General features: G+C 62.9%; 2 protein-coding genes across 3 annotated transcripts; both read left to right on the top strand.

Annotated features, from left to right (window-relative positions):
- Positions 1-1,900: 1,900 nt before the first annotated feature.
- LCN6 (lipocalin 6) lies at positions 1,901-7,422 on the top strand. Its single transcript, XM_045468907.1, is given in 8 exon segments — positions 1,901-2,457; positions 2,689-2,828; positions 6,054-6,124; positions 6,411-6,506; positions 6,509-6,520; positions 6,773-6,874; positions 7,088-7,113; positions 7,245-7,422. Coding segments are annotated over 8 exon segments (540 nt in total). The 5' UTR covers positions 1,901-2,367; the 3' UTR covers positions 7,248-7,422.
- Positions 7,423-8,635: 1,213 nt separating this feature from the next.
- Positions 8,636-12,761, top strand: LCN10 (lipocalin 10). 2 transcript variants are annotated; one of them, XM_045467965.1, is made up of 6 exons: positions 8,639-9,021; positions 9,666-9,805; positions 10,121-10,191; positions 10,443-10,550; positions 11,543-11,641; positions 12,011-12,761. In XM_045467965.1, the coding sequence occupies exons 1-6, from the start codon at positions 8,911-8,913 to the stop codon at positions 12,037-12,039; spliced, it is 558 nt and encodes a 185-aa protein (XP_045323921.1). In that variant the 5' UTR covers positions 8,639-8,910; the 3' UTR covers positions 12,040-12,761. The 2 variants fall into 2 exon arrangements, with proteins under 2 accessions (XP_045323919.1, XP_045323921.1); XM_045467963.1 differs by lacking the exons at positions 11,543-11,641; positions 12,011-12,761 and having other exon boundaries at positions 8,636-9,021; positions 10,121-10,549.
- The last annotated feature ends 1,453 nt before the right edge of the window (positions 12,762-14,214 follow it).

Here is a 14,214-nt window from a genome sequence, read left to right as displayed (position 1 = left end):
AATTACATCTGGATTTTGATGCAAGTTAGTGTGGCCTATGGGTTTGTAATGGCTTGATTTGCCTCAGCTGCACGGCGTTTCCCAGAATTCCCAGAAGGCGACAGCCTTACAAGGCTTATGGAATGAGCTCCCACGGCGACATGGGGTCAAACTCCTGCCCTGAATCCCTTATTTGTGAATTCATATGCCTCCTGGTGGTTCTGCTTTCAGGAGTGAACTGATGCAATTAGAAAGCCTTTTCCTACAACCCATGTAATAGGGAAACTCACCAATGATTTCATTCGTTACTCGTGTGGTTCTATTTCCACATTTAGTGTCAGATCTCTGATCCATTTGGTGTTTACTCTCGCGCATGAGGTGAATATGTTTCATTTTAATCTTCTTCCAGATGGATATTCAGTTGCCCTGACAGCATTTATTTACAAAAACCGATTTTTTCCTGGGATTTGAGACATCTCCTTTGCAGCACAACGTGTTCAATCTGGCTCAGGAGAGCCTACTGTATAATGTTTTTTCCCTAAATCTGCATTCCGTAAGATCATTTCGGGTTACCCAGATGTCTTTTCATCTCTACCATGTTTTATGGTTTCCAGCTACATTATGAGAATTTAAAGAACATGGTGTAATTTCAAATGTGGCTCTTATCTTGTTAAGCCAGGTGTTTGTAGCCGTTCTCACAATCTGCGTGGTTCCAATGTGTGTGTCGGCCCCCAGCATTCCTGTTGGCATCCTGACCCCCAACATGATGGCGCTGGGAGGTGGGCTTTTGGAAGGTGACAAGGCCATGGGGTGGAGTGCCCATGAGGGGAATTGGCGCAGCCGGAGCCCCCCACGTCCCCCCGCCGTGAGGACCCCGAGACGCCCTTGTCCATCCTGCAGGCACAGCTGCCTGGAACACCCGGCGTCCAGAACTGGGAGAAATCAGTGTCTGTTGCCCGTAAGCCGCCCGGTGTGTGGTTTTGTGATGCCAGCCCCAGGGCACTAAGGGAGGCCGCCTGGGGTCCCAATGCAGGAAGCGTCGTGGGGCTTCTGTTGCCTCTTTCTTCTGCTGTGTTTCTCTCCGTTCACCTTAGTCTCCCCGAATGTTTTGTCAGGAATGTCTATGTGAAAAAACAGCAAATAGGATTACTCTGAAGAGTAGAGTGATATTTTTGTCCTTGTGAGTCATCTCCAGCTGTGAGGCGTCGGAGAAGCTGGCAGTCAGGGGCCATCCTAATCCACGTTCGAGGCCCGACACTCCCTGGGCTCTGGGGCAGTGGGAGCTTAGCTGCATGTTTGTGCCGGGGCTGGCTGGTTTACCTGTGTCCAACTTCCCCACGGGGCTCACCAAGGGCCGGGTGGTGGCTCATCAGGGTCAGTCCTTAGACCTGGCAAGACACGTGGCTTTATCTTTCCTTCACCTTCTGCATCTCGCTTGTTCTCGTGTTGTTAGAACCCTTGGAAGCCGACTGGCAAAGCCATTGGAAATGTAGTCTGCGCATTCCAGCCCCACCCCCGGGGGAAGGATCCTGCCGGCCGCCTCTCCTTGGATTTCGGGGGCTCAGACGGATCCCGCCAAGCCCTCTGCCCTCTGCTCCCAGATAGGGGCTCAGATGACCCAGAGGTGAGAAACCCAGGCCCACAGAGAACTCTCACGGAAACTTGGGGATGTGCAGCTCCTGGCCCGGGTCATGGAGTACAGAGGTGGGGGCAGCAGGCCAAGCCTGGCCGGAGACTGGGCGAGTCCAGACAGGTGGAGCGGAGGGGCAGAAGGAACAGGACATTCCGGGCTGGCTGCTGACTGTGTGTGGGGGCAGGAGGCCAAGGCCAGGAGAGCAGAGTAATGGGTGGGCCAGGGGGGAGTGGGAGCTTTTTTTTTTTTTTTTTCCTATTTTTAATGACTGCGACAAAAGATCTGAAGTGCAGCTTCTAGAAGAACTGTTTGTGCCTTCCCTTGGTCTTGACTTTGGCCTGCTGCCAGCCACGGTCAAAGACCAGGGTCTCTGGCCTTCCCAGACTGAGCAAGGGAGAGTGTTGAATCCCCAGTGGTGTCAGTGGTTTGACCGGGGTTAGGGTGCCCATTCTGGAACCGCCCAACAGGAAGCAGACAGAAGCAGGGATCGGCACGGCAGTGTTGACGCTCCCCGGGGCCCAATCCCCATTCTCCAGCGCGTCGGGGCAGGGCACAGGGGCCACCACTGAATAATAATGCCACCCCCTCGGGAAATGTCACCACCTTGCAAGGAGACAGGCCAGCGTGGTGTCTTGGTGGTCAGTGGCCGCCCACAGTGACCCACGCAGAGACGTTTGAACGGGTTTACACGGGCCGGAGGGACCGCGCAGCCCCGGGCCCCGTGGCAGGTGTGCTGGTGCACAGACTTCCGGAAGATGGGGAGCGTCCTGCTCTCTGCTCTTCTGACGTTGGTCTCAGCGCCCTGCGCCCAGGCTGTGTGGCTGGGAAGGCTGGACCTGAGGCAGGTAACGGCCCATCCGTTGGTGCCAGCGCTGGCCTCGAGCCCCGTCGGTCCTAGGGGCCCAGGCCCCTCCTGTGGGGCCACAGTCTCTGGGTTACCCTCCCGGTGCCAGCCCAGACCGGCACCGGCTACGGGGGACGGGTCAGCCTGAGTCAGGGGCCCTGGACTCCCAGACAGAGAGGACGCCTCAAGGGGCTGGGGACCCGGCCCCCCTCACCTGCTCCTCTCCTCCCAGCTTCTGGGGTCTTGGTACCTTCTCGCCGTGGCCTCCGGTGAGAAGGGCTTTGCGGTGGAGAAGGCCACGAAGGACATCGAGGGTGTCGTGGTGACCCTTACTGCAGAAAACAGTCTGAAAATGCTGTCCTCCAGGCACAGGTGAGCGAGCTGTGCACTGTGGGCCTGTGTCCCCGGAGAGCAGCTCTGGCGGGCCTCTGGGTGGGATCATGGTGGATGCGAGAGGCCTCTCGGGGCAAGGCCCCCTCAGCTGCCACCTAAACTGGGCTCACGCGTGGTGTCTCGGAGCCTCTGGTATCCTTCCTCCCACACCTGCGTCTGCCTTCGGGAGCCGTGGGGCCCTGGGTCCCGCTGGGACGGGCCTGGCCGTGGGACGAGCAAGGACAGGGGAAGTCTGGGGTCCGATGGCAGCCCCGATATGTTGGCCCCGCGAGCACACACGGTCACGTGCACCACGGTGTGGGCCACGAAGCCACGTGGCTGGCTGTGTCCCGGTGAGGCTGGTGGAATCAGACATCCAAATCCAAAAACTAGGCGTCTGGAGAGCCTCAGGCTTTGTGAAAAGCCACCGGTGATCTAAGGGCCACGGGGGTGGACGTAAGGGCCACGGGGGTGGCTGCAGGGCTGGGACGCCATTCCGGTGTCCGCTCTCTGGTGTGACTGGTTAGCAGCGCCCCCTGGTGCTGTGTCACCTGCACCTCTGGGGACCGCGGCCAGACGCTGGTTTGGAAAGACGGATGGTGCCGAGCCCCCCTCCCCACCAGGACTGCAAGTGGGTCCTCTTACATTGAATTGAATTGAATCTGTTGGCCTTCGGATAGGAAGTGCATTTGCATGGCTCAGAAATCAGAGTCCCCAGAGGTACTCAGAGCGGGTCCTTCCCACCTGCCCAGCCAGCCTGTCCCCTCCCTGCAGGTGACCCATGCTTGTGATTTGTGGCGGCTCCTCAGACACGGGCGGCCACACGCCAGCACACGTGTGTCACCGAGCCATGCACGCCGGGAACCTCTCCGTATCCGTCCACACAGCCTCTGCTCTCTTTTATTTTATTTTATTTTATTTTTAATTTTTATTTTTTTTAAGTTTATTTCTTTTTGAGACAGATAGAGACAGGGAGAGACAGAGCGTGAATGGGGGAGGGGCAGAAAGAGGGAGACACAGAATCTGAAACAGGCTCCAGGCTCCGAGCTGTCAGCACAGAGCCTGACGCGGGGCTCGAGCCCACGAACCGCGAGATCATGACCTGGGCCAAAGTCGGACGCTTCACCGACCGAGCCACCCAGGCGCCCCACCTCTGCTCTCTTTGAGAACATTTCACCTTTTATTCTCTTCTGTCTTTACTGAATTTTTAAAAATTGTGGTAAGATAAATGCAGCACGAAAACGGCCGTCTTAACCACTTTCAAGGACGCATTTCGGGGGTGTCAGACGCACTCACACTGTCGTGCAGCCGCCCCCCCCCCCCCCCCCCCCCCCCCCCCCCCCCCCCCCCCCCCCCGTCCGTCCCCAGAACGTGTTCGTCTTCCCAGACTGGACTCGGTCCCGTTACACGTGGACCCTCCCCTCCCCAGCCCCACCCTCCCGCTCTCCGTGTCCGTGGCTCCGACTCCTCCAGGGCCTCCGGTGAGCGTCCACTCCTACAGGACGTGTCCCCCTGTGACGGGCTGACGTCACTCAGCACGGTGCCCTCCAGGTTCGCCCACGTGGTAGCAGGTGCCGCGATTCCCCTCCTTTTTGAGGCTGACGTTCCGTGGTGTGGGCGGACCACGTGGCAGCTTCCGCCTCTTGGTTTTGTAAATCACGCTGCCGTGAACGTGGGTGTGTAAGTCTCCCTTCAGATCCTGCTTTCGGTTCTGGGCGCGCACAGCGGCGGGACCGCGGGGTCACTGGGCGATTCCATGTCACATTTTCGGAGGCGCTCTGCTCTGTTTTTTTTTAAATATATGAAGTTTATTGTCAAATTGGTTTCCATACGACACCCAGTGCTCATCCCAGCAGGGTCCTCCTCGATACCCCTCACCCACCCTCCCCTCCCTCCCACCCCTCCCCCACCCTCCCCTCCCTCCCACCCCCCATCAGCCCTCAGTTTGTTCTCAGTTTTTGAGAGTCTCTTATGCTTTGGCCCTCTCCCACTCTAACCTCTCTCTTTTTTTCTCCTTCCCCTCCCCCATGGGTTCCTGGTAAGTTTCTGCTCTGTTTTCCAGCAGGCTTTGTGCCAGCGCCCTGCTGCTGGGCAGACGGGGGTCTCCCATCTTTTGCAGTTGGAAACACACTTTGGGGAGTGGGCCCAGGGGTCCACCCGAAGGATACATCTCTCGGAGTCCCCGTGTCTCCACATCACACGTGGCCGGTCCCCTGAACTGGCGCCTGCCCTGGGCATTCCCTTACTCTTTGTTCTTTGCCATCTGATGGGCAGCAGATGGCCCTGTGTCAGCTTTGATGCGCCTTCTCTAAGGACAAGGGCCAGGGGCATCCTGGGACATGTCAACGTGCCTTTTGTGCTTCCTCCCCAACACGGGGCTCAAACTCACAACCCTGAGATCAAGACCTGAGCCGAAATCAAGAGTCGGACGCTTAACCAACGGAGTCACCCAGGCGCCCCTGCCTGTTCGTATCTTTGGCATATTTTTCTGTTAGGTGTGTTTTTACCGGTTTGTAAGAACCCTTGAGTGTTCGGGATATTAGCCTCTCATCTGTGATAAAAGTTAGTTGCAAATATATTTCCCGGTTTGTAATTTTTCTTATAACATTGAGACGGGTTGTTTCTGTTTGTTTTATTTTTTTAATTTTAATTTTTTAAAGTTTATTTACTTATTTTGAGAGGGAGAGAAATTGTGAGTGGGGAGGGTCAGAGAGAGAGAGAGAGGGAGAGAGAGAGAATCCCAAGTAGGTCCCACGCTGTCAGCACAGAGCCTGACACGGGGCTCGATCCCGCAAACCATGAGATCGTGACCTGAGCTGAAATCTGGAGTGGACCCTTAACCGCCTGAGCCCCCCGGCCGCCCCAAGACCAACTGCCTGTCTGTTGTGTCCGTTCACTTTAGGGACTGAGTGGTCCCTTGTGATGCTGGGGCTCCTCACCCAAAATTGCAGAGGGCCCAGCGTGTGTCTGAGGCTCATTTTGCCCCCTTCGCGCCCCCACCACCCTGGGGAGGGAGGTGATCTGCACTTGGCTGTCTTGTGGCTCATTCCCGAGCCAGGCTGGATTCGCTGGAGAGCGAGGTTTCTGGGTAACGGGGGCCGTCAGAGGAAGCCAGGATCCCCTCTGTGATACACTGGCAGCAGGCCGGGCCCCGGCGGCAGGACCCTTGTGTCCTGTGGTCCCGACTCTGGACCCTGAGCTGAGGACGGACCGTCTCTTTTCCGGGCTGGAGAGGTGTGACGTGGGCACGGTGTTGCTGCGGAGACAGAACTCTGGATGGGTGTTTGAGAACCCCTGTAAGGCGACAGCCTCCGCGGTGTCCCTCGGGGTGCGGGGCAGCGTGGGGATGGGCTCGCTCGCCTGGCCAGCACTGCGGGAAGGGGAGGGCATCGGTCACCCCCAGACTCCCTCTGTGGTGTGCAGGGGGGTGGCCCTCTGCCCCCGTGGGGACAGGACTGGGGGAGTGTGACCCCGGATGAGCTGGGACAGGCCCTCGCCAGCTGGCCATCCGTCACCGGGGACCCGGGGACCACGGGGCTCTGGGGCTCTGAGCTTGCCGGGGGGGCCTCTCGTGTCTCCCAGCCCTGGGCGTGTCAGACTACCGGGTGCTGGGCACCGACTTCAGGGACTACGCCGTTGTCTTCACCCAGCTGGAGTTCAAGGACGAGGCCTTCAGCACCGGGAGCTATACAGTAAGTGGAGGAGACCCCGGGCCCGCCCACAAACTCCCTGCCGGCTGCAGCCACGCTGTGCGGGAAGCACATCGTCCCAGGGTCCGGGGCTAGAGAGAGGGGCCCGCCGCCTGGGCTGGCCCCTGTGCCCCCAGGGACCCGGCGCCTCGCCATGGCCCTCTCTGCCTGGGGCCTCATCCCTGCACCCCCCTGCTGCAAGAGGGGCAGCTGGGACGGGGGGCACAGGTGTGAGGGTCCCCTCCTGCCCCGCAGGTCGCACGGAGCTGGCCAGCCAGGAGGCTGTGTGCCTCTTCACCAGGTGGAGCAGGGGCCTGGGCTTCCTGTCCCAGCAGCAGGCCGCGCTGCGGCGGGACGGTGAGTGTCCCCCGGGGCCGCCCCCATGCCCAAGAACCGGCTCACTTCCGCTCGTCTCGGGGAGCCTCCCCGCCTCAGTGAGTCAGGCAGGACTGGGAGGGGGTGAGTTCTTCAAGGAGTCACCTGCTCCCTGCCCGAAGTCAGGCCGACAGGGGAGGCCCCGTCTCGGGTGAGGCCGTGGGCCCGACCTCACGGCTCCCCTTGTCCCCCCAGTCACCTGCGCGCACAAGGCCTTCCAGGTCAGCTGGCTTCCCGAGCATCACCCCGCGTCCTACACCCCCGTGCTCTGCAGCCATGAGGGGCCGGGGACCCAGGTGGAGGCAGACACCCCTCGAACCTGGGGGGTTCCAGTGCTCTTCCTGGTTTTCAGTGAATGCTTCGCCTCCGGTGGGGACAGTGCCCACCGTGTCTGGGCGAGGCCAGCCAGGCGCTGGCAACTTGCTCAGCCACCCAGGTGCTGGGTGCTGGGTGCTGGGTGCTGGGTGCTGGGCAGGTGCTCCCAGGGACTCTTGCTGTGTTTCCAAATAAAGCGATTCCACAAACCGCTATAGTTACCTCTCACCCATGGGCTGGGCTGGGCTCGGTGTCGAGGGCGGACAGAGATGGACAGGGCACTGCTCTTGTGGGGTGTGGGCCGCACAGGGAGAGGATAGGGTCCGGTGGGCACACCCCGGCTGAACCACACGGCGCAGAGAGCCAGCTGAGGGGCGAGAGGGCCGGCCTGCACTTGTGACTTGTGTCCCTCGGCAGAGTCCCTCTGGGTGGGGGGACCCGTGCACACGGGTCTTGGCTGGGGAGTGGGGGCTGGGCAGCCGCTCCCCAGGGAGGGATCACACAGCCCCGGGCTGATGGGAGGGTCGTCTGCCTGAGTGAGAGCAGGCCTGCGGTTCGAGTTCGGACAGGGTGCTGGGCCGACGAGGTGGGCACTGGTGCCCACCGGGGTGCCGGGCTGGGGCACCTCGGTGTCCGGGGCAGGGCTCTGGGGCAAGGCCAGGGGCCCAGGATTACAGAGGCCTGGCCTGTGGGTCCTCCTGTGGTCTGGTGGGGCCCTGCCGGAGGTCCTGGCAGAAGCTGGGGTGGGGGCTGCCCATCCCTCACGGCGAGGTGGGGTGCACGCCAGGAGGGGGGCAGGCGGGCACATACAGGAGAGCTGCACACACACGCACACGCACCCCATGTGCCTGTGCACACACACCGGCTGCCCCTGTCAGCACCTGCTCAGGACAGACCCCCCGTCAGCACCTGCTCAGGGCAGACCCCCCCGTCAGCACCTGCTCAGGGCAGACCCCCCGTCAGCACCTGCTCAGGGCAGACCCCCCGTCAGCACCTGCTCAGGGCAGACCCCCCGTCAGCACCTGCTCAGGGCAGACCCCCCGTCAGCACCTGCTCAGGGCAGACCCCCCGTCAGCACCTGCTCAGGGCAGACCCCCCGTCAGCACCTGCTCAGGGCAGACCCCCCGTCAGCACCTGCTCAGGGCAGACCCCCCGTCAGCACCTGCTCAGGGCAGACCCCCCGTCAGCACCTGCTCAGGGCAGACCCCCCGTCAGCACCTGCTCAGGGCAGACCCCCCGTCAGCACCTGCTCAGGGCAGACCCCCCGTCAGCACCTGCTCAGGGCGACCCTGCGGTCAGGTCCTCCTTCTCACACGCAGATAACCTTATGAAGTGACTCATAGTGACACCAGCTGGCTGTTGTCTCTCTTCCGGGGGTGGGGAGCTAGTGTGAGAGGCCCAGGGCTCCCACTGTGAGGAGGGACGGCTCCAGGGGACACGTGGTGACCTGAGGTCTGGGGGGAGTGACCTCGGGAACACGATGGTTTTGTCTGACGCCTCCCAGGCAGGCGGCACCGACCAGGCTGAGCACCTGGGCCGGCCCTCTGTGCCCGGGGCAGGAGAGGGCCCGAAGCCCCCCCGGCTTCCCCATCGGCCCACCCCAGGCCGGCTCAAGGCTCCGGGTTGGTTGGACAGCCACGGCAGGGTCCGTGGGTGGGGAGATCTAAACTCAGTGCCTTGGTGGCCGAAGAAGGAGGCTGAAGATGGGACCGGGGAGGCTGGTGCCCACGCTGGTCCTGGCGCTCGTGCTGGCCATGGGGTCCCGGCCGCAGGAACAGCTGCCCAGGGAGGCCCACAGCCTCAACTGGAACAAGGTAAAGCCGTAGGCCTGTTGTCCCCCGAGCCAGGCACCCAGGCCGTGGGGGCCAGGGATCGTCCGAGTGTGGGCAGCTGGTAGATCGCTCCCTAAAAATCTTCCAAGGGCCTTCCCGGGGCCCTGGGCAGTGCCCCGAGGCTGGCAGGAGTCTCCGGCACAGGCCCCTGCCAGCCCAGTGGGACTGCCCCCCGGCCTCTCCCAGAGCAGCTGCCGGCCATGGGGGGTGGGTAGGGCGCAGGGCCCCAGGCAGGTGCACCCAGAGATGATAGGTGGGCAGAGGTGGAATCAGCAGGACGTGTTCTGGAACGAGGAGATGGCTGGCAGGTGGAACCCTCCAGCGGGGGTGGCTGTGGGCGCAGGCTGAGCGGGCTGTGGCGGTGTCTGGGACGGCGGGTTTGCGGCAGGAAATCAGAAGGATGGGGCCCCCCCGGAGGCCCTGCACGGGAAGAAAGTTACAGCACACGGTTCCCAGTGCCCAGCCCCCACACCCCCGGACAGTCTGGCACCCCCTAACCAGGGGCCGTGCAGATCTGTGGGTGCTGGACGCGGGCTGGGTGTCTGGGAGGCATCCCTTGTCCGGTGGGTTCTGGGAGCCTGGCTGGGAGCCTGGGAAGGAGCGCCTTCCTCAGCGCCTCTGCACAGTTTTCAGGGTTCTGGTACATTCTGGCTGTTGCCTCCGATGGCCAGGGGTTCTTGCCTGGGAGACACAGGAGGAAGCTGGGGGCATCCACGGTGAAGGTTCACAAAGTGGGCCAGCTGAAGGTGGTCCTGGCCTTTAGCCGGTGAGTGGAGCAGGGCGGGGGGCCCAGCACAGCCTCCCCAGAGCCCTGGCCACGGCAGCCTGGGGCATCTTCCCGTCCAGGTGGGGGTGCCGGAGCCGGATCACCGGGAAAGCCTAGAGTGACGGTCCCCGCAGCCCCGAAACCCGTCACTTCCTGCCCCTAAAATTCAAAAGCCTGATTTTGGGAGAAGCCCCCACGCTACACGGGGTCACTCAGCAGGCACTGGGTGTTCGAAGTGTTTCCCTTAAGCTGTGGGACCGGTCCCGGTCCAAAGTGGAAAATTCCAGAAGTGGGCGTCCCGCCTTGTCCCCCTAGGTCACAGGGGTGCCAGTCACACACGTTAATTCTTCGGAAAGATGGGAAGAAGGCGGTGTTCAGGAACACACGTGCGTATGATAGCCCGGGGCCGGGAGAGGGAGGCCTGGGGTGGCAGTGCCCCCTGGCTTCGTCACCCAGACGCGGGACAGGGTGCCTCTGCCGGCGCCGTCCCCGGCCGCCCCTCCGTCCTGGGGAACGTGGGGGGAGGGGGCGGGATGGGCGCCCGGCACACGGGGCGGTCAGGCGGGCCGTGGCCCCGGGGGGAGCAGGGGTTCTCGACCCCTCCCGCACACCCCTGCCTTGCCTCTCTCCCGCCCAGTGAAGGGGGTGGAGGGTTTCCACGTGCTGTCCACGGACTACAGCTTCGGCGCCGTCTACCTGCGCCTGGGCCGCGCCGGCCGGACCGCCAAGATGCTACTGTTCTTAAGTGAGTGACATCTGGGGGAGGGGGTGTGCGGGGGCAGGTAAGGGGGGGGGCGCAGGGGCACAGGCTCAGAGGGAGGCCTCTGCCGCAGCTCGGGCTCCGCGACAGGGCGCCCGCGACCGACACCGATCCTCACAGCTCCGGGCGCGGACCCGATGGAGGGCCGGGGTCTGCAGGCGGCCGCCGTCTCGCCGCGTCAGGTGTTGGGGAGGGGGCTCCGGTCCCTTCCTCTTCTTACCGGGGCACCGATCCTGTCGCGAGGACCCCAGCTAACCCTGCGCACCGCCGGAGGCCCCGACCCCTCGCACCGTCGCGCTGGGACTTTGGTGTATGAATCCGGGAGGACACGGGCAGTCCATACCGTGGGTCGCAGCCCTTGCAGGGCAGGCTGGCGGCAGGTGGCAGGGGGCAGGTGGGTGGGCGGAGCCTGGAGACCACGTGGGCAGGTCTCTGAGGTGGCTGCTGCAGGGGTGAGTGGGGGAGGCCAGTGCAGGGGGGGAGGCTGGAGGAGGAGAGGCCAGGAGTGGGGCTGGCCATCCACGGGAGGCTCAGGCCCTGGCGCTGAGGGCAGGATGGGGGGAGTTGGGGGCAGGGCAGGTGGAGGTGGTGAAGGGAAGGCAGATGGGGAGAGGTTCTGTGCCGGGCGGAGGCGGTAGGAAGGGAGGGGTCGGGAAAGGACCCCTCCAGGCACGGGGCACGCGGGGCACGCAGGGCACGCACGGGGAGGGCGGGGGTGGGGAAGGGCTGCAGCCAGAGGGGTTGGGTGAGCAGACGGGGCTACCCGAGCCGGTCTCCAGGGCCTCGCTGGGGACACCCGCCCGCCTCGGGGCACAGAGGGGACAGAAGGACATTTCCCCATCACCTGTCTGCGGCGCCTCCCGTGGCAGCGCCCTCGCGTCTCTGTCCTGCCAGGGCCTGCAGGTGTCCGTGGGGGTCGGGGTGCAGCCCACGCGGCCAGAACTCGTAACTGACGTGACTGTTCTCCCCGACCGCAGGCAGACGGAACACGTCCAGCTTCCCGAGCATGAAAAGGTTCGTAGACATATGTGAGGCTTTGGAGCTCGCCGACGGTGTGACCGTTCTTCCGAAAGACGGTAACACGTGGTCGAGAGCCCTCCCCCCCCCCACTGTCCAGGTCCCGCCATGCCTGGCCCCGTCCGCCCTGTTAGGGTCGGCTCACCGGGGGCAGAGAGAGGAGGGGTGACAGCGGTCTCTTCCAAGCCCCGTGGGAGGTGCTCCCCTTCCACGGCCCTGTCCTGCATCAGCACCAGGCTCGTCCTGCCGACGGGCGTGGGCGGGGGGCACCGGGCAGCCCCGTCTGGTCTGGGCTCTGTGGCCGTGGCTGGAGGACCAGGGCAGTGTCCCACACCAGCACACGAGAAACCGGGGAGAGAAAGGGAACGCTCGTGGGCAGACCGGCCCCCACCGGGCAGTGCCCCCCCAGTGCCCCTCTCCCTCCACAGCCTCCTGTGCGCACACCATCCTGCCCTGAGGGCCACCACCTTTACTTTGGGGCTCCGCTCGTGGTCCTCCGAGACCCCAGGAGCGTTCTTCGCGATTCCGGGAGTCCTCAACCCGCGGCTTGCTGAGAGGTGTTTGGTGACCCCAGGCCGCTGATGGGGTGAAGTCCGAGGGCCGTGGCTCTAGCCCAAGAGGGATCCTTGATGATCCTCAGGAGCTGGGGATAGGAGGGCACGTGCTGGCCGGCAGGGAGAGTCCAGTCCTGGCCCGTCAGCTCGTGCCCTCCAGGCGCCACAGCCGAGAAGGGCTGTCACCTCCTGTCTGCTGGGAAATAGACCTCGGACCGGTCCAGTGTAATCCTTGCCGCGTGTCTTCTCTGCAGTGAGTCTGCGCACCGCTCCCCGGGCTCCCCGACACCCCACACTTCCCCAGGAAGCCGCTCACTCCTTCGGGAAACACATATAAGCACCCGTGACACGCCAGGCACGTGCTCGCTGCTGGCGAGAGGGCAGTGAGCAAAATAGGCAATGGCTTATTAGAATTTGGGGACTGTCAGCCTCCGAGAGAGAGGGCCTCGAGCGTCCTAGATGTCTTCTGTAGAGCTGAACAAGGACTATGCACACCATAATTCTTCCAGAGTCTCCACGAAGACATTACCCTAATGAGGTGCCTGCGGGAAGAGCCATTAACCACCTCACACTTTCCGAGTCTCTCGGCTCGGCTCGGCTGGGAGCCTCAGCCCCACGGTCACCCAGGAGGCCAGGGCTGCAGGCTCAGCTGAGGCTCGACTGGGGCAGGGTCCGCCTCCGAGACCGCGACCGGGCACGTGCTCTTGGCAGGATTCGGCTGGCACTGGGGGGTCTCAGGCCTTCTGTGTCTCAGCCCGGACCCTCTGCGGGCTCTTGGCACTGGGCCTCCTGGGGCAGCTCATATTATCTGCTCTTGGTTCGTCAGAGAGAGACACACACACAGACACACACACTGACACAGAGACAGAGGATGGACCCGGGAGAAAAGGAACCCGGAGACACCACAGGCTTTCATGAACCAGCTTGGAAGCGACACCCATCGTTATAATCTCTCCCTCAGAACTGGTCACACGGGCCTTCCACCGGGGAGGGGAGGGGAGGGGATGTCACGAGGATACGAGAGGCTGTGTCAGTAAAAGAGGGCACATGTCGGAGACAGAGACCCTTGTTTGTGCTGTGACACCACAGCCTGATGCCAGAGAGGACACGGCTGGTCCTCCCGTGGCCCAAACAGAAACCGGGAGATGCAGAAGGCCGGACTGTCACACCACAGAGGGGAGAGCATCCCTCACGACCCAGGGCCAGAACGGTTCACAGGCCTCTGGGGCAAATTTTGCACCAAAGCCAGTGCTTTCCCCGGGATGGAGGCCAGACCCGTCCCACTCCAAGATGTGGCGACCCCCCATGGGAGCAGGTGTCAGAGATGCGGGTCGTCCCGGGGAGGGACTCGGGCAAGTGAGACCCGAGGGAGGCAGCGGTGGTCGCCTTCAGAGGGGCAGGTTTCTGGTCTGGGGACTGGCTGCCCAGGTGACAAGGTGAGGAAGCAGAGGCCCCAGCCGATCCCCAGCAAGAAGTCCTCATCCTGCAGGGGACCGGCTGGCCCAGTACTGGGAGAGCCCACAGAGCCCTGGTGGGCCCTTCCCCAGCCCCCTGTGGGGCCCCAGGCAGGTTGGTCAGCTCTGCTCCCCTGAGTTCAGGAGGGGCCCTCGGCGGGTGGTGAGATCCCCCAGGAAGAGGGACCCCGAGCCCCAGGATGCCAAGATGCACGCCTGTGGGTAGGACAATCCAAAGTCAAGGAGATGGGCTTCCTGACCCAGGTCATCTTACTAGTGACCCAGGCTGTGCTATTAGCCTCGGTGTCCCCATCTGTGACATGGGGACGTAACAGGCCTTCTAGATGGGTTGTCGCATTCCCTGAGAGATGAGGTGGAATCGTGGCCTGGTGCCTGGAGGACATAAAGGGCCACCTGGAAGGCTGTCCCAGAGTCCCCCGGGGCACAGGATTCCGGAAGCCCCTCTTTGGCCCCTGCCCGCTCTCCCCCTTCTGGGAACACTCAGCGTTGTTTGCGGAGGAGGTGGAGACGATCCAGGAGGTCAACAGGTCCCACGTGGAGGAAGGTCAGCGCTGGAGGGACAGAAGGACATGTCCCGTGCCCCCTTCCAGGGCCCGAGCTGTG

This window comes from Leopardus geoffroyi, chromosome D4 (genome assembly GCF_018350155.1).
Source record: "Leopardus geoffroyi isolate Oge1 chromosome D4, O.geoffroyi_Oge1_pat1.0, whole genome shotgun sequence".
NCBI lineage: Eukaryota > Metazoa > Chordata > Mammalia > Carnivora > Felidae > Leopardus > Leopardus geoffroyi.
Note: the sequence above shows the minus strand (reverse complement) of the source record. Positions and strands in the feature narration are given on the sequence as shown.

Coding starts and splice junctions, on each gene's coding strand:
- LCN10 (XM_045467963.1), top strand. CDS start 8,911: ATGGGACCGGGGAGGCTGGTGCCCACGCTGGTCCTGGCGCTCGTGCTG. Junction 9,022..9,665: donor ACAGCCTCAACTGGAACAAG/GTAAAGCCGTAG, acceptor GCCTCTGCACAG/TTTTCAGGGTTCTGGTACAT. Junction 9,806..10,120: donor GTGGTCCTGGCCTTTAGCCG/GTGAGTGGAGCA, acceptor TTGTCCCCCTAG/GTCACAGGGGTGCCAGTCAC.